Source organism: Rhinichthys klamathensis, unplaced genomic scaffold (genome assembly GCF_029890125.1).
Source record: "Rhinichthys klamathensis goyatoka isolate OS25496 unplaced genomic scaffold, OSU_Roscu_1.1 h1tg000095l_1, whole genome shotgun sequence".
Lineage (NCBI taxonomy): Eukaryota > Metazoa > Chordata > Actinopteri > Cypriniformes > Leuciscidae > Rhinichthys > Rhinichthys klamathensis.
In genome coordinates, this window is record NW_026606634.1 from 728,543 (window position 1) to 751,223 (window position 22,681).

At 37.5% G+C, this 22,681-nt stretch overlaps 3 protein-coding genes and 1 long non-coding RNA gene across 6 annotated transcripts; 2 read left to right on the forward strand and 2 right to left on the reverse strand.

Annotated features, from left to right (window-relative positions):
* The first annotated feature begins 1,276 nt into the window (after nucleotides 1-1,276).
* si:ch73-267c23.10 (serine incorporator 1) lies at nucleotides 1,277-10,415 on the forward strand. Its single transcript, XM_056252440.1, has 10 exons — nucleotides 1,277-1,551; nucleotides 3,192-3,353; nucleotides 4,776-4,969; nucleotides 5,133-5,212; nucleotides 5,870-6,007; nucleotides 6,108-6,277; nucleotides 6,449-6,539; nucleotides 8,675-8,876; nucleotides 9,890-10,117; nucleotides 10,248-10,415. The coding sequence occupies exons 1-10, from the start codon at nucleotides 1,525-1,527 to the stop codon at nucleotides 10,384-10,386; spliced, it is 1,431 nt and encodes a 476-aa protein (XP_056108415.1). The 5' UTR covers nucleotides 1,277-1,524; the 3' UTR covers nucleotides 10,387-10,415.
* Nucleotides 10,416-13,076: 2,661 nt separating this feature from the next.
* On the reverse strand, nucleotides 13,077-14,927 carry tp53rk (TP53 regulating kinase). The gene is made up of 3 exons (XM_056252454.1): nucleotides 14,646-14,927; nucleotides 13,169-13,732; nucleotides 13,077-13,135 (listed from the first exon to the last, which is right to left on the reverse strand). The coding sequence occupies exons 1-2, from the start codon at nucleotides 14,872-14,874 to the stop codon at nucleotides 13,260-13,262; spliced, it is 702 nt and encodes a 233-aa protein (XP_056108429.1). The 5' UTR covers nucleotides 14,875-14,927; the 3' UTR covers nucleotides 13,077-13,135; nucleotides 13,169-13,259.
* A 1,534-nt stretch (nucleotides 14,928-16,461) lies between these two features.
* On the forward strand, nucleotides 16,462-22,305 carry slc2a10 (solute carrier family 2 member 10). 3 transcript variants are annotated; one of them, XM_056252437.1, is made up of 6 exons: nucleotides 16,462-16,514; nucleotides 18,532-18,671; nucleotides 18,820-19,716; nucleotides 20,240-20,362; nucleotides 20,457-20,589; nucleotides 21,004-21,191. In XM_056252437.1, the coding sequence occupies exons 2-6, from the start codon at nucleotides 18,650-18,652 to the stop codon at nucleotides 21,095-21,097; spliced, it is 1,269 nt and encodes a 422-aa protein (XP_056108412.1). In that variant the 5' UTR covers nucleotides 16,462-16,514; nucleotides 18,532-18,649; the 3' UTR covers nucleotides 21,098-21,191. The 3 variants fall into 3 exon arrangements, with proteins under 3 accessions (XP_056108412.1, XP_056108411.1, XP_056108410.1); XM_056252436.1 differs by lacking the exon at nucleotides 21,004-21,191 and adding an exon at nucleotides 22,191-22,305 and having other exon boundaries at nucleotides 18,532-19,716; XM_056252435.1 differs by having other exon boundaries at nucleotides 18,532-19,716.
* LOC130086246 (uncharacterized) lies at nucleotides 22,086-22,551 on the reverse strand. Its single transcript, XR_008807211.1, has 2 exons — nucleotides 22,356-22,551; nucleotides 22,086-22,320 (listed from the first exon to the last, which is right to left on the reverse strand). It is a non-coding gene; the product is annotated as an uncharacterized LOC130086246 (long non-coding RNA).
* Nucleotides 22,552-22,681: the final 130 nt, after the last annotated feature.

Sequence of the window (22,681 nt, forward strand, 5' to 3'; positions counted from 1 at the left end):
TGCAAAATGGGATTATGATTTTGTGATTGGTAATGCTCCACAACAAGGCTGTATTATGCAAGCAAGTATTTCCCATCGTTGGGCCTCCAGGAACACGGTTGGGAACCACTGGTTCTTACAGCCTTCATGTATTGTTCTCTTCTAAAATGTTTGATTTTGAAACTCTGTCGTCATGTTTTTAGGTGTGTAAATTACAGTATGTGTGAACATTTCCAAACTCTCTGACTGTGTGATCTCTCTATGGGTTATGTGATGTAAAATACATGTCTGCATTAAAGTAAAAACAGATAGAAACACATCTTTCAGGTGGAATTAAATTAATAAATTCATATTTATTTTCTTATAAAAGCAACAGAACTTCAATTATATCCAGTTCCATGAGTGTGAACACTTGTGCAGTGTAAGCAATGACGTATACGTCCGAGTGAACGAGACGGAGGGAAGTTAGCAAGGGAAGGGCATAAAGTTGACTACGTATAGCCCTGACCATGGTACAGCCACAGTACTTTTGTAATGTTGTAATGTAGCCATTCAGAGTCGTTTGCACAATCTCACCACTGGATATCAGTAAAGCTGCACAGAAACCTCAACCTCATGAATACATAATTTAAATTCTGTCCTGTTCTGTCCAACTCTATTTTTTCCACACAGGTATTTTTGGTATTTAGTCTTCAAATTCATCAAGTTATGAAGGTTCTGTTACATAATTCATTTTTAAAAATGCAATATTTACATTTTATGAAGGGGAAATTAGGGTTTTCACAAGTACAATATCATATTCTCAGTAAGTAGTCAAAAATCCATACAGTGCCTTTTGGACATTAAAGCTGGATTGGACATTTTTTGTTTTTAGTGAAACTCGGCTTGTCTTTCAAAAATAAACGATCTTTAATAAACTGTGACAACTTCATCTTAAGAGCATCATTTATATAGGCTACGTTATTTAATATAATGTACATTTACTGAAAGGTAAATTTCAGTAAAGCCAGGTGACCCAGACAGTTATAAATTCATTCACAATATGCACACATTCACTCTTAATCCTATGCTTATTGCCTAATATGCGGGAAAACTACACATTTAATGTTTCTTATAGCCTTCATTTATTTCATATAGACGCGGAGGAAATCTTTTTAGTAACATAAAACAGAAACATTCTCTCGTTCATATTTTATTATTCAGACACATATAATAATTAATATTTATGGGCTAATCATTCGCTTATGTAGGTAGTATATTTCAAGTTAGTTTTTCAGAGTCAAGCAAATCAGTAAGGCCTGTTAGGAAGACGTCACGAAGCCTAATTAATATTAATGATGTTTGGTCACGTGACGGATCTCCCACCTGTCATTCCAGAACTCAAACACAGGCGCATCTGATGTCTACATGAATTTCTGCCAGAATGATATGTTAATTTCTGTTTTTATTGGTTTAGTTGTTATTCTGAAATGACTCGCACATTAGTTTAACAGGAGATCAGTGGCATTTGCGTCTCTTGAAGACACTTGATTTTGTTGTTAAGCTATGGGTTCTGTGCTGAGGACCAGTTGGGTAAGTAAGTTGATTTGTTTTTTATGTATAGGCATATATTCAGTTTTATTCGGTTGGTAATATAATGAACGGTCATGAATCAAATGAATTTAATTCATGTGTAATGAAAGCAGGACAGGTCAGGAAAATCCGTTTCTTACGCTCGCGCTTAACTGGATTAGTCATTATTGTTTCGTCCAGGTTTCGTCTGACAGTCAGTAGCGCGCGACACTGGGTCAGGTCGGTTACGTCACGCCGTTACATTCACATTAAGTTATGAAAACGTTATTTTTCTGAACATTCAAAATATCCAGTTTATGAAGTGTTTTATAAACGTTTTTTCTTGGTTATACAAACGTTAAGGGAACATTCAATTGTATAATTTTGTAAACATGTTACTTTCAAACGTTTTCATAACATTCTGAAACAAACTGACAGAACGTCCAGCTGTTAGGCTACACGTAAAAAGTTCAATGAACAATGTATAAAAAACGTTTTTGTGCTAAAGTTTTGAGAATATTAGGCTATAACTTTAAACGAACATTCTAGTGACGTTACCGGAAGAACGTTTGTTCATTACTAGAGAACCTTGTGGTCAGAACGTTCCCTAATATAAAGTCCTGAAAACGTTTCCTGATCGCGGGACACATTTTCCTCTATTGTGTGGAATTGTTGATGGTTGTTTTGTGCAATCAGCTGCACGTTCAGATTTCTCTGTTACTGATAGCGAACTTCATAATGCGCATTGGATATTACACACATAATATGTTATTATAGGCTGTTACTATTGCAGTTAAATAATATAGAATATTACAGACAGTTGAATTCTTGAGAATAATATTAAAGACATGATGAATTATACATAATATTATTAAATAGTCCTCAATTCTTGAGAATATCATTAAAGATGTTTACCACAGATTATTTTTACACACAGATGGTGGTGTGTTGTGCACATGACTTCTCAAGGTGACAGTAGTATTAAGTTGTTTACAACAGACTGAGCTCATATCAGATCATATCTCAGCTGTTTTAAATCTTAGTGTCTAATTAATAAACAGTGTTAAACCTCCTGCTCAAGTCTTAATAACATTAACTTCTTAATATTAACGTCCATCAATTCCATATCCTGTGTGCAAGTGTTGTCAAGGCAAATCAAGTTCAAGTATCTCTTTTTATATCTGCATAGGCTGCTTTGTAATCAGTTAATGACAGGTATTGATATATACAGTATGAACAAACGTGTTGTGTACATATTTGTTCATATCAAAACTTGTCTGATCGTTCCAGTACAAATTTGTTTGAAACGGACTAATTTTCCATGACATATCAGAATCCTCTCATAAAGTTTTGATGGTGATCGCTGACACTCACTGAAAATAGGAATATAGATTGCAAACACTAAGTCATCCTATTAGTATTGGATTTATTAGCTGATTAAATAATTATTTAAGTACAGTTTGACGTTGTTTGTTGTCTCAGGCAGCCGGCCAGTTGAATTGCACTTTCATATGTATTCATATTAATTTTCATAATGTTCTTTCTAGAACACATTTATGGTCTCTTTGGACTGTCGACATAAACAATAATTAAACATGTTACCTTTGTATGGCTGACTTGAATTATCTATGGCTTTTTTCTCTCTTTTTTTTTCTTTGCAGGTTTCTTGCCTTTGCAACTGTGCAGCATGTCTACGGTGTCGATGTTGCCCACAGATCAAGAACTCCATTGTGACCCGAATCATGTATGCCTTCATCCTTCTGCTCGGCACCATCATTGCCTGTGTGATGCTGTCGCCTGGTGTTGAACAACAACTTAAAAGAGTAAGAATGAAGCATTAGTACTAGGATTAGAAATAATCAAATAACTCAAGTAATGTACACCAGGAAACTGACAAGGGCTCATTACATTAGTGAATTCATTAACCAGACACTCAACTAGATTTAAGTCTCTTATATGCTGAGATAAAAGAGGATAAACAAACTTATATTGTTTGTAGTTGATTTCGACAATGAAAGTTGAAGAACTTCTTTTATGCTTTTTTATGTTTTTCTTTAGTGTGTAAAGTTGCTGTTTGAGCATGAAAAAGTCCCTCCAGCGGGAGTTATTCTCAGTGTCAGTGTTTCTGAACTCTGAAGCGCCTCTATTGTAGTCTTGAGTTTCTCCCGGGAACGAACACGTCACAATATTCCTCATTTAAATAATTCATACGCAGAATAAAGGGGCGGGGCCTGGTTGAGTTAGTTAGTAGTGTGTTGAACTGGGGGGTTATGGAAAGGGGCGGGACATTTCCCAAACACACTCGAAACGCTTGACCAATCACAACACACTGCTCCAGCCGACCAATCAGAGCACAGTGTGCTTTTCAGAAGGAGGGGCTTCATAGAGACAGGAACTAAACTGGGGTGCGTTTCCCGTACAACGTCGTAACTCGCTGCTTAACTACCATAGTAGATGCATCGTGAAGAAATCAACTAGCTGTTTTTCGAAACCGTTTTGTCGTAAATTAGTCGTTCAACCACGTTGGTTAATGATGTCACGCAGGTGGTGGAGTAATAACTACTTTTAATTAATCAGTTTGAGATCAAATTAATTCCAGACTTTTGCTATAAATTATGGACATGGCATCTGAGGACTATTTCAGAATTTTCTCAGTTGTTTTGCTTTATTTTTCAGACTCAATCATAGGCTCGTTCTTACGTACTAGAGCACGTTCGCACATCCGCACTCTTCAAAAACTACGCTTTAAATCTCTTGGCAAACTAAAAGATGTAAATAACATTTGTATGTATCTGAAATAAAAGACATAGATTGTACTGAATGCCAGCTTGCTTATTTGGTTTAAGATCAGGATTAATTGAGTCCAGATGTCATGCAAACTAGAAACTGCATCTAACCACGGGTCGAGAGCTGTCGTTCCAAACACACAACTTTGCGATGCTGTTTGCAAATGTTTTTTGGAAATATGTTTTCAGGAAACACAGACTCTTTGAACTGCTGATAACGACGGAACTTGCGAACATAGTTGGCTAACGTGATTTTGGGAAACACACCCCAGACTCAGTGTTACTGGGAAGAGAGGAGCTGCAACAATGGAGAATATGTGGAAAATATTTTAAAAAATCAAGCATGAAAACCTATTTTAGTAGAGCCCAAAAATAAAAGTCAAGACTTTGAAAAAGGGCATAATATGGCCTCTTTAAGACCAAAATACTAACTTCATCTTTTCATGTCTTCATTCTTAGATCCCTGGTTTTTGTAATGGAGGAACAGGCTCCAGTATACCGGGAATTGAGGCCAATGTCCAATGTGAGATTTTTGTTGGTTATAAGGCTGTGTACCGGGTTTGCTGTGGCATGAGTTTCTTCTTTCTCACCTTCTCTCTGCTCATGATCAATGTGAAGAACAGCCGAGGTCCCAGAGCTGCAATCCACAATGGGTTAGTCCATTGAAACATGGACCCAAATTACAACTGTCCATTTCCTGATTATAAACTAGAATTTCCAATACATGTAATCCACAGTTTGCAGCTTTAGTACTAGCATTTTGCCATGCTATGAAGCTATTGAGATATATCTGAACACTTCTCTATATTTCATCAGGTTCTGGTTTTTCAAGATTGCAGTCATGATTGCCGTCACTGTTGGTGCCTTTTATATTCCAGACGAGCCTTTTACCCGAAGTAAGAATGCAACTCATTTTATAAATCGGATCGAATCGGTTGTAAAATGGTCAATTTGTTAAATGGCTAATTTATACACAGCTATATTAAATATAATGAATATCTTGAATGCAATGTCCGTGTTGATATCTGACATTAAATAATATCAGATATCACTGCAATAGGTTGTAGTAGAAGTCACCCTTGTTTCTGTGAGTCCTAGAGACTGTTAAAAAAGCATAATATTATAAGAATCTGCGCCAGTGATGAGATTACATGTTAATTATTAGGATAAAGTGTTTGTGGAAATCATTAGTTTTGATGTTGACCTTTCGCTATTCAGCCAAAAATGTACATCAATTACTCACCCTTATGTCAAAAGACAAACCAATAAAAATGTATAAATGATATTATTTGGGGGATGATTTTCTGTTTATTATTGAGTATTGGCATATTTCATAACATTGCTGTTGCTTAGATGTTAATGTCATTCCTAAAAGCATCCCTGTGGTAAAAAACTATATAATGCATCACATCTTCTTACGTATTGATTCTTTTTTACTGTTTAGTTGAATGGCCAAAAGCTGAACATGCTTTTTACATGTTTTTCGAGGCCTTCATAACTCATATTTATGCCCAGCTCATTTTGGGTGTGTTCATTTCTGTCTCTTTTGTTAGTGTGGTTTATTGTGGGAACCTGTGGAGCGTTTTGCTTTATTCTGATTCAACTGGTTTTGCTTATTGACTTTGCCCACTCGTGGAATGAGTCCTGGGTTGATAAAATGGAAAAAGAAAACACAAAGAGGTGGTATATAGGTGGGTTGATATGTTACACATGTATAGATTTTTATTCTACATGGCTGAATATTTTGTCATATAATGTAAGTTTGAGTACTTTTATGACCCTTGCTTCTAGCTTTGCTGTCGGTAACAGGACTGAACTATATTCTGTCCTTCACGGCTGCCGTTCTCTGCTATAACATCTACACTCGGCCCGAGGGATGCGTGCTCAACAAGTTCTTCATCACCTTCAACATGTCAATATGTGTCACAGCTTCAGCTCTGTCTGTCCTGCCCAGAATTCAGGTAGTTACTGTTAAAATTGCATTTTTACAAAACCATGTTTTTTGCTAGTCTGTACCAGCCATAAATGTATTCATGCCATACAGTTTTCCCGTGTAATTACATCTATATTTCAAGTTCATTGTTTTTTCCTGATGATTTATGTAATTGAATTGTGTGTGTTTGTGATTCTAGGATTACCAGCCCAGATCTGGTCTTCTCCAGTCATCGATCATGACTTTGTACACTATGTACCTTACCTGGTCAGCCATGACCAATGAACCAGGTTAGCAGCTTCTCAAGAGGTTTTTATACATTACATTTTTTAGGAATCGTTAAAATATTGGTGCCGGGGACGCCGTGAGCCTAGAGGCCATAGTGCACACCGTGAGTTTTGCATCTTAAATGTGTGTGATGTATGTGTATATATTAATATAATAATAATAACTTTATTTTGTATAGCGCTTTTAAAAGTTAATTCTCAGAGCGCTTTACATAAGCGGAATTAAGAAAACACATAAAAAAGGCATGGTTGCAAAATACAAACAAAGTATTTCGCACAATATTACAAACTTAAAAACAAATTAAAAGTAAATATCAAGACATAGAGAAAACCATAAGATACATCTCATTAACAACCACCAATATCACCTTTATCCAAATGCTTCCGTAAAATAATAAGTTTTAAGGGATGATTTAAACCTTTTCAAAGATGGTGCAAATCTTATTTCGGAAGGCAAGGAGTTCCATAACTTTGGGGCAACTGAAGAGAACGCCCTATCACCCATTGTTTTTATACAGGTGAAACTCGAAAAATTTGAATATAATGCAAAAGTTCATTTATTTCAGTAATTCAACTTAAAAGGTGAAACTAATATATTATATCGACTCATTACATGCAAAGTGAGATATTTCAAGCCTTTATTTGTTATAATTTTGATGATCATGGCTTACAGCTTATGAAAACCCCAAATTCAAAATTAGAATATTGTGAAAAGGTTTTCATAGCTGTAAGCCATAATCATCAAAATTATAACAAATAAAAGCTTTAAATATCTCACTTTGCATGTAGGGATGACTCTACATCCCAAGGATAATGCACCATGTCACAAAGCTCGAATCATTTCAAATTGGTTTCTTGAACATGACAATGAGTTCACTGAACTAAAATGGCCCCCACAGTCACCAGATCTCAACCCAATAGAGCATCTTTGGGATGTGGTGGAACGGGAGCTTCGTGCCCTGGATGTGCATCCCACAAATCTCCATCAACTGCAAGATGCTATCCTATCAATATGGCCCAACATTTCTAAAGAATGCTTTCAGCACCTTGTTGAATCAATGCCATGTAGAATTAAGGCAGTTCTGAAGGCGAAAGGGGGTCAAACACAGTATTAGTATGGTGTTCCTAATAATCCTTTAGGTGAGTGTATATATAGTGCTCATAAAAGACTGTTAAAGGGATAGTTCACCCAAAAATGAAAATGCTGTCAGTAATTACTCTCCCTCATGTTGATCCAACCCCGTAAGACTTTCGTTTATCTTCGGAACACAAATTAAGATATTTGTGATTAAATCTGAGAGCTGGATCACTCCTCCATAGGCTTCTTAAGGGATTGAAACTGGCCAGCCCAAAAGTTATTAAAGACATCGTTAAAATAGTCCGAGTGACTACAGTGGCTCAACCTTAAGTTTATCACGTGACGAGAATACTTTTTATGCGCAAAAAACAAACAAAAATAACGACTTTAATCAGCTATTCATTTCCTTCTCTGTGGACCTCGAGGCCTGAGATTTCACGTAGTGAAACTGCGCAGCGCTTCTAGGTTGTACGTCACACGCATCACACACATGACCAGAGTCGGCCAATAGTAAGCCAATGTGTGACGTACAACACAGAAGCGCTGCACAGTTACACTACGTGAAATCTCACGGCCCACAACAGAACAACAGAACCGGAAGACAATACAATGCTGAATAAAGTCGTAGTTTTTGTTATTTTTGGACCAAAATGTATTTTCGATGCTTCAAAACATTCTAGCTAACCCACTGATGTCACATGGACTACTTTGATGATGTCTTTATTTCCTTTCTGGACAAGGACAGTATACCGTACACACATTTACAATGGAGGGACAGAAAGCTCTCGGACTAAATCTAAAATATCGTAAACTGTGTTCTGAAGATGAACGGAGGTCTGACGGGCTTGGAACGACACGAGGGAGAGTCATTAATGACATAATTTTAATTTTTCGGTGAACCAACCCTTTAAGTTTGTTGAGGATTGGACCAGGAAACAGTATTCATGATGTCACGACCTAACAAGCGGATAAGCTTGAAAAAACTTATTTCAGCTTATTTCCAATGCTAGGTATGTCAAGGTCTTATCAGTTTTGATTTGTGTCCATCCCTCACCTCCAGACCGCACATGCAACCCGAATCTGTTCAGCATCTTCCAGCAGATCACGTCGTCCACAGTCGCCCCGCTGGAGATTGAGAACCAGACTGCCGTCATCATCATCGACACCGAGGAAACTGTGCCGTCGGCCCCATACCTGCGGTGGTGGGACGCTCAAAGCATCGTCGGACTGGCCATTTTTGTTCTCTGCATTTTGTATTCAAGGTACATTGTTTTTTAGTTGGATTTATACAGTCATGGACAAAAATGTTGGCACCCTTGCACTTTTTCCCCCTAAAAAATGTATTGAAATAAAGTATTTGGTCTCCACTATTCTTTATTTCACTGTTAAAGTCAACTTGAAACAGAAATCGCAAGTCTTTTTTTCTCTGTTGTGTCGTATATCCAAGTAAAACAGCTTCTGGAACAAGAACAAATGTGGGCGGGGCTTGATTTTGCCTGTGAGGAATTGATTGGATGGTTGTGGTTTGCTATTGGCTGATCTCATGTGAGTGACAGGTTGCCCCGCCCTCACGACATTAAGCACGCCAGCAGAGAAGTCACCATGAAATCACAATTCTTATTTTTTATGGACTATAGCAGATTCATCTGTGCACATCATTATATTTTTAACTTTATGTTTCTTGTAATCTTGAATCAGAATAACTTCCCCTCCTTCTTGCAGCATCTCTTCTCTTCTCTGATGACGAAGGCGGGGGAAGCTGTCACTCACATGAGATCAGCCAATAGCAAACCACAACCATCCAATCAATTCCCCACAGACAAAATCAAGCCCCGCCCACATTTGAAGAATGCAGAAGCTGTTTGTCCAAGCTTTTAACTGGTAGTCTAAATAAACAGATTAAAAAACATTCTTGAATACCTTAAAGGATTAGTTCACTTTAGAATTGAAATTTCCTGATAATTTACTCAGCCGCATGTCATCCAAGCAGTTCGTGTCTTTCTTTCTTCAGTCGAAAAGAAATGAATGTTTTTGAGGAAAACATTGCAGAATTTTTTCTTTATAATTCTCTAAATTTCTTTTCGACTGAAGAAAGAAAGACACGAACTGCTTGGATGACATGCGGCTGAGTAAATTATCAGGAAATTTCAATTCTAAAGTGAACTAATCCTTTAATACTCTCTAATACCACAACATAAGCATCCAGATGGGCCATATTACAGTTGTAATGCTTATGTCATAAAGAGCCTCAATTGTTTTGTTGGTTTCTTGGCAGTATACGCTCTTCCAATACCAGTCAAGTTAATAAACTGACCCTAGCAGCTAAAGACACCAGCGTCGTGGATGATAGCGGCTCAGGGCGTCCTGAGATAGAAAAGGCTTCAACACCATTACATGTGGAGGACAATGAAAGAGACACTGTTCAGTACAGCTACGCTTTCTTTCACTTCATGCTGTTCCTGGCGTCTCTTTACATCATGATGACCCTCACCAACTGGTACAGGTGTGTGTGACGGCAGTGCAACAAGATTTCCCAGTCATTACTAAAACACACACAATAGCATGTGTTTCATATAGTTGTATTTAGTAAAACCATTGTTAACCGAGTGATGATTGCTGTTATTGTCCCCCAGTCCTGATGCAGACTACAGTGCCATGAGGAGCACGTGGCCAGCCGTGTGGGTGAGAATCTCCTCCAGTTGGGTCTGTCTCACATTATACACCTGGACTCTGGTTGCTCCTATGATTCTCACCAACAGAGACTTCACCTAGAGGCATTTCTGCAGCAATGTCCTGCAACCTTAATGCCATAATGAAAATATTTCTGTCATGACAACTCTCTGAGTGTTTAGCACGGTAATAGATCTGACCATGTTAACATGTTTGGTCTTGGCAGAGTAGATCTGCTGTTCGGGACTTGCTACTGCTAATACACACACAACACACTGCTGTGAGAGTGTGTGTATTGACATGCTGATGCTGTACAATATAGTGTACATGAATGACCCGTAGCAGATCTACACAGGTGGAGCTGGGGAAGGGGAGGGTTTCTGAAAGCACACGGCAACTTCCACAGCAAATGCTGACCAGGTATTTAAATGTTGAGCAGTGAGCTCATTGGCTGCTGAAACAGCAGGAACCAATCAGCTGTGCCCTATAGAAATGACGCGATTGCAAGCAGATCTCATAACTTTTTTATTTGTTTTTATATGTTTAAAGCTGCTGTCCGTAACTTTTTTAAGTTAAAAATAATCCAAATTAATTATTATTTAAAAAACTTATTCTGCCAGTGTTCAAAACTATCTGCTTGCCATAGCTAGATTCAAAACGGTTAGCTTGTAATAATGATTTTAATTCCAGTGGTACTGGTGGATTTCCGCGGGAGATTCGAGCATGTCTTTGCGTCATGACGTCACACCCGTACACATAAAGGAGGAGTTTCGGCTAGCCGGCTATACTGCGCGTGACGAGATGTAGAGATAGGCTTTTCTCGCAGCACTTTACATAATTAAACTTATGGCGGATCCAGAAAGATCCAGACAACAATCATCAGTGTCAACTGGAGATTAACCAGTTATAAAACCCAAAAGACTTCGTACTTCGGATTTAAGGTGGAAAGAGAAAGAAACCGTCTCATGCGAACACAAGGATTTAAACATCGGCGGGGCTTTTGAAAGGTGCGTGAACTCCCGAAGGGGTTCGAAACGGAAGAAGAGACAGCTTTTTCTGCTGAACAAACAAGTAAGACATTTCAATAGTTCAATCATGTACGTTTTCTTAATTCACACAGTTATGGAGTTTACTTTGTTGTGCCTTTGTCGTTTAGCTATTGTGGAGAATATGAATTCTGAACTACACAGGTAACCATAAAACACATTAAATAACATTAGTCACGCAATGCTGATGTTGTTAACATGAATTTGAGAACAAAGTAGGCTATAATTTGCACGGTTGCTGTAAATCGCGTTGATTAAATCTAACGAAGCTTATCATGTCGAATGCTTTTTCCCCCTTAGTTGATCAGAACAAAAATGGATGTTACTTGTTCAGAAGACATTTTCCGGTGAAAATTCTTATGTTGGTCAAACTTTCAAAAAGTGAATCTGTGATTCTGTATGACAGTATCCACACAGCGCGGTGACTGACAGCAGCACTCGCCTCAAAGCACTGTGTTCATCCGCGCTGTTTCATGCCGATTTACAACCCACTTAAAGATAATAATTCCGCGAATCACTGCAGTTACAGATTTCGAACAGAGATGGCGACAAAAAGGGAAAAAGCTACGGACTGCAGCTTTAATTTCTGGACGTGTTAATTTATTAGTTTTAATGTTTTTGGACCATTTTCCCTATTAACCTTAGCATGTGGTTAGGATGTTCTCTGTGCTATGGAAGGTTGTTTCTGTACGCAATAAAAAATAAAATAGGTAATTGCGATGACATCTTTTCTCTCACAATTGCACATTATAAAGTCAGAATTGTGAGATGTAAACTTACAATTTCGTGAAAATTTTAGAATTGTGAGATTACTTTTTTTTTTTCACAGAACTACGAGTTTATATCTCTCAATATGGACTTTGTAACTTGTTAATATTTCAAATTACTTGCAATTGCAACGGAAAAAGCCAGAATTGTGTCTTTTCTATCTTGCAGTTCTGACTTTAAATTCGCAATTGCGAGTTTAAATCTTACAATTCTGAGAAAAAAATCTGAATTTGTGAGATATAAAATGGTATTTCCGGTGTAAATTCTGAATTCTGGGATAAAAAGTCGCAATTACCTATTTATTTTTTCATCTCCGCTTACTGCTTTAGTTTTAAAAAAAACTTTTCTTTTTATTATGGCGAATTTGTATTTTTTATTTACGATTAAGTATCTTTTATTTCTATTGGTCAGGCTAAATGGACTGCTCTTTTTATTCTAGTACATTTTACTGCATGTTTTGTACAGAAACTGCTCAATTTTCTTTGAGGATGCAAATATGTTTTGTATATGAATAAGCTTTTTTGTACAACCAGGAGAATTCTTGTATTATAAGTACAATGTATTAGTGTATTCACATTAGTATATTTAACGGTGTATTTCCAATGATCTATTTTAAATTTAGAGATTAATTAAATTGATAATTAGTGATCATGTACAGTGTGTGCTTCTCATTATCAACAAATATTTGGAGATTATGAACATTTTTGTCACGTTTTTATACCAGAAACTGCATATTATTGATTTCAACACAGTACAAAAAATACATTTGAATCCAGTTCTTTATTGTTTACATTTACACACGTTTTGAGGAAAGCTGAACCTGTTGAGAAGCTGATTTACATGTATTTTTAGTGGGGTTCAAAATATTCAGCTGTCGTATTTGGGCAATTATTGCATTATATTATTATTTATATTTAACACTACTGTAAGAAAAACATGACCAATCTTTGACCAACATTCCTATTTCAAAAAATAACCAAAGGCTTTCCATGTGTAAATGTAGGTCTCTTCATGTAAGGGTCTATTTATGAATCAGTCTATTATGAATCAAGAACATTATATTTGTATACTTGTTGTGGTCATCTTTACATTTATATGAACTTTTCATTTCCTACAGCAAAAGCTTGTAAAAATAAAACTTGTGTGGCACCAAAATATATTTTATCCGACCATAGACCTCTTCCGTCCTCTCAACCGAACCTCGTCCAGCTTCTTGATGACCGCAGAGGACTTTTTGGACGAAGCCGAGTAACTTTTCAGGAGTTTCTCAAACAAAGTCTCTGTTTTGGGGTGAGTGCTGAGAAAAGCTTTCTCCAACACATACAGGTCAACTCCTTTATCTTCCGGGAGAGCAGAAATGTAACTCAAGCCGAAGTCGATCAGAACCAGGTGAACATGTTGGTGTTCGGCTCCGGGGATCAGAAGCATGTTGGAGGTGGTGAGATCCCCGTGGATGACGTCTTCATCGTGCATCTGAGCCAGGACTTCGCCGATCTTGACCGCTAGAGCCTGGAGGTGCTGTGGGGTTTGCTCTGATGCAATGTGGTCTCGCACTGACACGGAGTGGACAATATCCTCCAGGAAAATGCAGTGAGTGGTGTAGTCAACAAAATACACAACCGGCGCGTTGATACCTGGGACAAAGGAAACAACACGATTTAGATTTAATTAGTCTATCGCATCTAATTGTGTTTAACCGGTCAAATATGCACATTTTTAGAATTTATTTGCATTTTGGCGCTTTATTCCAGCATTTTTTATATGAATGATAAAAAAATAAAAATAAAAAGTGAATGAAAACATTGCTGGTGTTTCTCAGATATCGCTTACTGCACCTTTAATGAATTGAGACGTTTGTATATGAATTTATTTTGGAGTGACTTCGAAATAAAATAAAATCACATGACCTGCTCTCCTGGATCTGGTGCCCTATCTAGTGCACTGACCTGCTCTCCTGGATCTGGTGCCCTATCTAGTGCACTGACCTGCTCTCCTGCGAGGATCTGGTGCCCTATCTAGTGCACTGACCTGCTCTCCTGGATCTGGAGCCCTATCTAGTGCACTGACCTGCTCTCCTGCGAGGATCTGGTGCTCTATCTAGTGCACTGACCTGCTCTCCTGGATCTGGAGCCCTATCTAGTGCACTGACCTGCTCTCCTGCGAGGATCTGGTGCCCTATCTAGTGCACTGACCTGCTCTCCTGGATCTGGAGCCCTATCTAGTGCACTGACCTGCTCTCCTGGATCTGGTGCCCTATCTAGCGCACTGACCTGCTCTCCTAAAAGAATCTGCCCTATCTAGTGCACTCACCTGCTCTCCTGGATCTGGTGCTCTATCTAGTGCACTGACCTGCTCTCCTGGATCTGGTGCTCTATCTAGTGCACTGACCTACTCTCCTGCGAGGATCTGGCCTATGTAGTGCACTCACCTGCTCTCCTGGATCTGGTGCTCTATCTAGTGCACTGACCTGCTCTCCTGCGAGGATCTGCCCTATCTAGTGCACTCACCTGCTCTCCTGCGAGGATCTGGCCTATCTAGTGCACTCACCTGCTCTCCTGCAGCGCAGTATGGATCGCACCTCCTGCGTGGTTCTGCGGCGCGTCAGTTTCTCATCGACTTCAGGATGACGATATAATTTTGTGAATCTCTCTTTAATAACCACGGGCCGCCCCAAAAACGTAGCTCGATAGACACGGGCCTCTGCGCCTTGTTTAATCAGCTGTGCCTCTTTTAAATACGCCGGAACACTCGCTTTTAGTGAGTTTGATTGAGCCATGTTCAAAAATAACCCATGCGCGCTCCCGCTCTCTCTCTGCTTCCGGAAATACCATACACGCTGCTGCTCCTTCTTCTTCTTCTTCTTCTTCTACAGCGCACAGCGCCACCTACCGTTGTGACTTCACAATATTTTGCAAACATTTTGTGAACGTCACTTTGGATATAAATATACAAATATATTTTACTATATTATGTTGCATTATATGATAGGTCTATATTATAATATAATATATTATTATATTACATGACATATTATATTACAGGCTATTATATTATTTATTATATTATACTATATTATATAAATTATTATATTATATTTCATTATATATTGTACGATGTTATATAAATTATTATATTATATTACATTATACATTATATTATGCTATATTATATTACATTACATTTTAAATTAAAGGCTATATTATTTATTTTATTATACTATATTATATTTCAGTATATTATTTAAATTATTATATTACATTATATGACATATATATTATATAACATTACATTTTACATTATAGGCTATATTATTTATTATGTTATACTATATTATATTACAGTATATTATATAAATTATTATATTACATTATACATTATATTATGCTATATTATATTACATTACATTTTACATTATAGGCTATTATACTATATTATATTACAGTATATTATATAAATTATTATATTACATTATACATTATATTATGCTATATTATATTACATTTGACATTATAGGCTATATTATTTATTATATTATACTATTATATTACAGTATATTATATAAATTATTATAGTACATTATATGACATATTATATTACATTGCATTAGACATTATAGGCTATATTATTTATTATATTATACTACAGTATATTATATCAATTATTATATTATTATGGTATATTATATTATATATAATGAGGTGTTGGCCAACATTCCCATGGTAAGTTTATTGGCGTGAGAGCGTCTTGTGTCGCGAGGCTCGTGTAGTGCTTGAGGAAGAGTCCCTCCTGCCACGTAGCTCGACTCTGCACAGACTTCAGGGAAAGAAAGACGCTTTCGAGGAACTTTCCGAGAGCAGAAGGCAGATGAAAAACTGATGCAGACGCTACAGTAGTGTTTCCATGTTAAACAATGACAGTGAACCGCGTAAAATCACGGGTTAAACATCTCGCCTGAGGATGTCACCGGTCTGAGGTGAGAGGAGGAGTAGCGGGAGCTGCTTTTGTTTCGTCTAACAACTGTTGGAAGCGTCGACGCTTTATTTTTATGCTTGTGTTGTGAAAAAAAGGTCTTGCAGAACTCCATTTGACAGCGGCTTGCTTTATAAAACTTTACAGCCATACGTCGACTCTACAGGCTATGAGTTTCGAAGTTCTTTGAGAACAGGATTCCTGTTAGAAACATCAGCTGCGGGTTATTTATAGATAATTAAGAGATCTCATCTAATTAAATCAATAGCGCCATCATGAGAGTTGTCATGGTGACAGCGTTCTGAATAAAGCCTGATTAGAACAGATCAGAGATTCTCCTTCAAAATTCTCATTTAATATGTCATTGTTTTTGTTTTGGTAATAGGTTCTGCTCCAAACTCGTTGCGTTTTTGATGAACCAGCATCTTTAAATTCGGATAGAAATGGGTAAGTGTCAGACCTGTTCAATGTTTGTTCTTAGTTTTAGTACGTCATTTTAAAAGTAAAATAAAAATGTAGCATATCATTGATTATGGGTATCTCTATAGCAGACAAATGACAGATTTATATTATGAGTTATGTGCTTTTAACACACGACTCTAAAGTAATGCAATAAAGATTAATTTAACAGCACAAGATGTAGGCTACCATAAAAGCCAAATGTATGAAAGCTTGTTTCCGTCGTGGAATAAAACAATTTAAAAGGTAGTTGCGACTTTTTATCTCGCAATTGCGAGTTGCAATTAAATCTTGACAGTAGATCTTGCCAGTAAATGATTTGTTCTTTTTCACTTCCAAAAACTGCAAATGTAACAGTATTTTACATGAAATGCTGGCGAAAAAGTCAGAATTGTGAGGTAAAAAGTTGCAATTACCTTTTTATTTTTTATTGTGTGGTGAAACCGAGCTTCCATACTAATGTACATAACTGATAAGAAAAAAACTAAAAAGAAAATATTTTAATGGAAAAAAACCATCAAATGTTAAGTGTCATGTGGGGAATTCTGGAATGTCAATTTACGGGTTTCATTGTAAAAGATGACTTGTTCTTTTTCGCTTCCAAAAACTGAAAATGTAACAGTATTTTACTGTAAAATTACATGAAATCTTCCATTAGATGATATAGGGTGGTGTTTCACTGTGTAAATAAAATAACTTGCACTAACCAATTTTTACTGTTGTATTCTTACAGTCTTATACCATTTAAATTATGATAATTCTTTATTTTAAAATCAACTTATTTTGAGTAGGTCAGATTCTCAGAACACCAAGAAAAGTCCTGGATTTCCTTATATGACTGGTTCAGAGCTGCAAAGTTACACTGAACAAAATTATAAACGCAACACTTTTGTTTTTGCCGCCATTTTTCATGAGCTGAACTCAAAGATCTAAGACTTTTTCTTGTTATGTACTTAACTTTTTATGTACACAAAAGGCCTATTTCTCTCAAATATTGTTCTCAAATCTGTCTAAATCTGTGTTAGTGAGCACTTCTCCTTTGCCGAGATAATCCATCCTCACAGGTGTGGCGTATCAAGATGCTGATTAGACAGCATGATTATTGCACAGGTGTGCCTTAGGCTGGCCACAATAAAAGGCTGCTCTAAAATGTGCAGTTTTATCACACAGCTCAATGCCACAGATGTTGCAAGTTTTGAGGGAGCCTGCAATTGGCATGCGGACTGCAGGAATGTCCACCAGAGCTGTTGCCCGTGAATTGAATGTTCATTTCTCTACCATAAGCCGTCTCCAAAAGCGTTTCAGAGAATTTGTCAGAACATCCAACCGGCCTCACCACCGCAGACCACGTGTAACCACACCAGCCCAGGACCTCCACATCCAGCATCTTCACCTCCAAGATCGTCTGAGACCAGCCATCCGGACAGATGCTGCAACAATCGGTTTGCATAACCAAACAATTTCTGCACAAACTGTCAGAAACCGTCTCAGGAACGCTCATCTGCATGCTCGTCGTCCTCATCGGGGCCTCGACCTCACTGCAGTTCGTCGACTTAACCGACTTGAGTGGGCAAATGCTCACATTCGATGGCGTCTAGCACTTTGGAGTGGACCAACATTCCACAGGCCACAATCAACAACCTGATCAACTCTATGCCCCCCAGGACCCCCCTTCCCCAAATACAGTAAAACTGCCCATTTTAGAGTGGCCTTTTATTGTGGCCAGCCTAAGGCACACCTGTGCAATAATCATGCTGTCTAATCAGCATCTTGATATGCCGCACATGTTAGGTGGATGGATTATTTCAGCAAAGGAGAAGTGCTCACTAACACAGATTTAGACAGATTTGTGAAAAATATTTGAGAGAAATAGGCCTTTTGTGAAAAAGTCTTAGATCTTTGAGTTCAGCTCATGAAAAATGGGGGCAAAAACAAAAGTGTTGCGTTTATAATTTTGTTCAGTGTAATTTCTGTCTTATTTATGTAGCATTTTTTTCTTCTCTAGGTTGTTCTGTCCTGGCGCTCACTATCATTGCATCCACTCTTGGCGGCCTAGTGTTCGGATATGAGCTGGGAATAATATCCGGTGCTCTTCCGCAGCTCCAAGCTCACTTCTCTCTGGGATGTGTCCAGCTGGAAGCTGTGGTTAGCGCTCTTCTGATCGGATCACTGTTAGCGTCTGTGATTGGTGGATGGCTGATTGACCGTCATGGCAGGAGAACGTCCATTTTACTGAGTAATCTCCTCATTCTGGGAGGCACCATTATCCTAACTGCAAGCATGTCGTTTTCAGCATTGGTGGTTGGAAGGGCCGTCATTGGGTTTGCAATGAGCATTTCTTCCATGAGCTGCTGCATCTTCGTCTCTGAGATGGTCGCTCCCAATTGTAGAGGGTTGATGGTGAGCCTGTATGAAGTTGGAATTACTGTTGGGATCTTGTTGGCTTATGCAATCAACTACATCTTATCTGATGTCCATGCAGGATGGAGGTACATGTTTGGATTTGCTATTGCACCATCTCTTATGCAGTTGGTGTCCATTAGGTTTCTACCTCAGCAAACCACTGTAGGCCACATAGCAGAAGATGATTGGGAAACACCAAATCGCCACCAAGCAGAAGATGTGAAATATAGTGTCTTTGACCTTTTCAAAACCAAAGACAACATGCGCAGAAGGACTGCCATCGGCCTCGGGCTGGTGCTCGGTCAACAATTCACAGGCCAGCCAAACGTCCTCTTCTACGCTTCCACCATCCTCTTCTCAGTGGGGTTTCAGAGCAATGCATCTGCAGTTCTTGCGTCGGTGGGTCTGGGTTTGGTTAAAGTCATTGCTACTCTACTGGCAATGGTTTGTTCAGACAAGGTTGGCCGAAGATCACTTCTGATTGGTGGATGCACAGTGCTGGCTGTAGGATTGATACTCACTGGTTTCTTGTGTGGACAGTCAGTGATTGACTCAACAAAACAATGCACTTCATTGGAGCCACATGAAAATCTGACCTCACTAGCGGAAAATCATGAAAACGTGGGCAAAAACTCTGCGGATCAAAGCACTCCATCCACTGGAAATGAAACGCACGATGCTTATGGACATTCAAATATTTTATCGCACTCAGAGGATATGTATAAGTGGATAATTTTCATCTGCATGATGGCAGTGGTGAGCGCTTTCTCAGTGAGCTTTGGACCAAGTAAGTTGCCTTTGAGTTTACATTTGCTGTATTTGGGTCATTCCATGTCAAATCAACCAAATGTTGGAAACTTCCCCGGCTCAAATTCTTTATTTTGTTAATATTTTTTCTGAAGAAAGACAACCCTAAATATTGATGAAAGCCAAAATATGAAATGTCACAGATGTAAATTTACTGAGTAATTCACTATTTTGTAGAGGCATACACCAAATGTGGGTCACTTTGCATACAGCTGATACTTTTTTCTTTTAAAGAGGAATATCTGAACAACAAATAATGTTGAAACTAGAAACGTACAGTACCGGTCAAAAGTTTGGAAATTATTATAATATTATCCCTTATGCTCATCAAGCCTGCATTTATTTGATCAAAAATACAGGAAAAAACAGTAATATTGTGAAATATTATTACAATTTAAAATAATGGCTTTCTATACTTTAAAATATAATTTATTTTTGTGATGCAGAGTGGAATTTTCATTTTCAATAATGCTTTAATTGCATGAAACTTATGTGGTTCACAGTGACATGGCTTGTGCTCAGTGAAATATTTCCTAAGGAAGTCAGAGGAAGAGCCTATTCATTCATCAACTGCTTCAATGTGGGGGCCAACCTCATAGTTACCTTTTCTTTCTTGAGTATTATAGGTATGCACAACAAACAAAGACCAAACATATGAAATATGAAATGCATATGTAAATTATTTTCATAATTTTCCCATGATTTTCATGTTCTCCTCAGATGTGATAGGTCTGTCTGGAATATTCTTTGTGTATGGAGTGATTGGAATGGCAGCAGTTGTATTCATCTACCTTGTAGTACCAGAGACCAAAGGAAAATCTCTTCATAAAATTGACAGAGAGCTTTCTCAGCGGTAAGAAAACATGTTTGGAATATGTGTTTGTTGTGTCTATAAATGAGTGGTCGAATATTTAGCATTTTTTATACCGGCATCGGCCAATACGTTTTTTTTTTTCTGTTTGGCCATGGCGTCGGAAGTGAGACTTTTATTTTGACGGCTCGCCGGCCGGACTTTTATTTTGACGGCGCTGAGAACGCCAGTGCCTGAAATGAACACACAGTGCTTATCTTCTCTGTTTAATTGTTCTGTCTTATATGTTATTAGATATCATAGAACTGTTACAAAGAAACTAAACGGTATACGAAAAAGTATTATAGTCTTGAAAAACTGGAATAATGATGGACGCTGAACTTGTGTTTGATGCGATTCAGCATTATCTCATACAATCCAATCAATGCAATACTCAAAATATGTTATTTCTTTTAGATTTTTTCACAGAGAAGAAGTCTGCAATATTTTCCAAAGAAGGCATTTCTCTCCAGGTTATCAGAGAGTTCACTTGACGAGTACAACAACATGACATGGGGTGGAAAGATATAAAATTCCTCCGTCAATATGGATAATTCTGTTCACTTGGTGATATTAAATTGCTCCACGTTTTAATAATAATTAATAGCTTTGTAGTAACTATTGTACTCTGGTTTATATGTTAGCAATTAGTGTTAAATCTTTATGAAATCACTGTATAAATATATAATTATAATTTTAAATAAAGATAAATTACCCCTACATGACTCTTATTTTAATGCATTCGTAGTTTGTGACAATATTTATGTGGTAGAGGATGGGACTGAAAGTTTAAAGAACACATTAAAATGAAATATTTAAGATTTAAAACACTGATTATGTGTAATGATCTGAGGAACTGCACACAGGATAAAGAAAACATTTACAGAGATATATAAAGGGACATCTACTTTAATATTTCATGTATTTTCGTGTTGCCAATAAATCTACGTTTTGAAATTGATATTCACTTTATATATACAGTTCAAATAAAAATCAAATGTGATACACGCTTCAAAGAGTCAGTAAAATAGGGCCCAATGTACTGAGTTAATATGATGGAATTTCCCCTATTGTTTTTAAAATGTGAAATATTGATTTTAAGTGTTTTACCTGTATTTTGAATTAGGCAGTGCATTGTTTTAGGATTAAAGGAAATGTCCATAAACTTAACAGATCATTTTTAGTGTAAAAAAAAGTTATCAAAAAATAAATCTTTCCTCTCTAATTAAATATAACATCTTTATGTCAACACAACATTTTAGTAGTATGAAACCACTTAAAGGGTTAGTTAACCCTAAAATGAAAATTCTTTCGTCATTTACTCACACTAAAGTTGTTCCAAACCCGTGTGAGATTCTTGTTCTGCTGAACACAAAAGAAGATATTTTGAAGAATGTTGTGGGGCACCATAGTATGGAGAAAGAAAATCCATCAGAATTGTCTGGTATTTCCTTGCCACAGTTAATTCTGGCTTACTCAAATGAAGCGAGTACAAAGACTGGATGAGCAGTGATTCTTTATTACTAGATTGTGGCATAGGGAAGTTATGCATTGCTGTATTTATACAAAAATAAAATATGCCATGGCATTGCCATTTTCCACAGTGAGAGGAGCTGAAGACACTACGTTGTGTTGAGTAAACGCGACTGATGTGACCTGATGTGAGCTACAGTAAACAGCACCAAACTACGACCACAACTGTGTGACGGCAGTATCATTCACACTCGAGAAGATCTGAGGATCTGCTCACTGAATGCTGAGAGAAATACTGCGCTACAGCGCGCTTCACTGGACGCTCCAGTTTTTTAAGTAAAAGCTAAGCTTTTTAATGGCACGACAATGTAAGTAATATCACATGGGATGTTTCTTTTTTTGAGGATAAGCTCTCAAACAGCCTGCGCACCTCTGCCTGAATAATGCATTAAAGGGATAGTTCACCCCAAAATTTAAATTAGCCCATGATTTACTCACCCTCAAGTGCAATTCTGTAATAAAGTACATCCATCCATGATGAAAGTGCTCCACACGGCTCTGGCGGGTTAATAAAGGCCATATGAAGTGAAGCCATGCGTTCATATATTAATATTTTACTTTA

Excerpts from the sequence above, each read along its gene's own strand:
- si:ch73-267c23.10 (XM_056252440.1), top strand. The coding sequence starts at position 1,525 with ATGGGTTCTGTGCTGAGGACCAGTTGG. Across the intron at positions 3,354-4,775 it reads TTGAACAACAACTTAAAAGA|ATCCCTGGTTTTTGTAATGG; the intron begins GTAAGAATGAAG and ends CTTCATTCTTAG. Across the intron at positions 5,213-5,869 it reads AGACGAGCCTTTTACCCGAA|TGTGGTTTATTGTGGGAACC; the intron begins GTAAGAATGCAA and ends CTCTTTTGTTAG.
- tp53rk (XM_056252454.1), bottom strand. The coding sequence starts at position 14,874 with ATGGCTCAATCAAACTCACTAAAAGCGAGTGTTCCGGCGTATTTAAAA. Across the intron at positions 13,733-14,645 it reads ACTGCGCTGCAGGAGAGCAG|GTATCAACGCGCCGGTTGTG; the intron begins GTGAGTGCACTA and ends CCTTTGTCCCAG.
- slc2a10 (XM_056252435.1), top strand. Across the intron at positions 20,363-20,456 it reads TTCTTTCTTGAGTATTATAG|ATGTGATAGGTCTGTCTGGA; the intron begins GTATGCACAACA and ends TGTTCTCCTCAG. Across the intron at positions 20,590-21,003 it reads GACAGAGAGCTTTCTCAGCG|ATTTTTTCACAGAGAAGAAG; the intron begins GTAAGAAAACAT and ends TATTTCTTTTAG.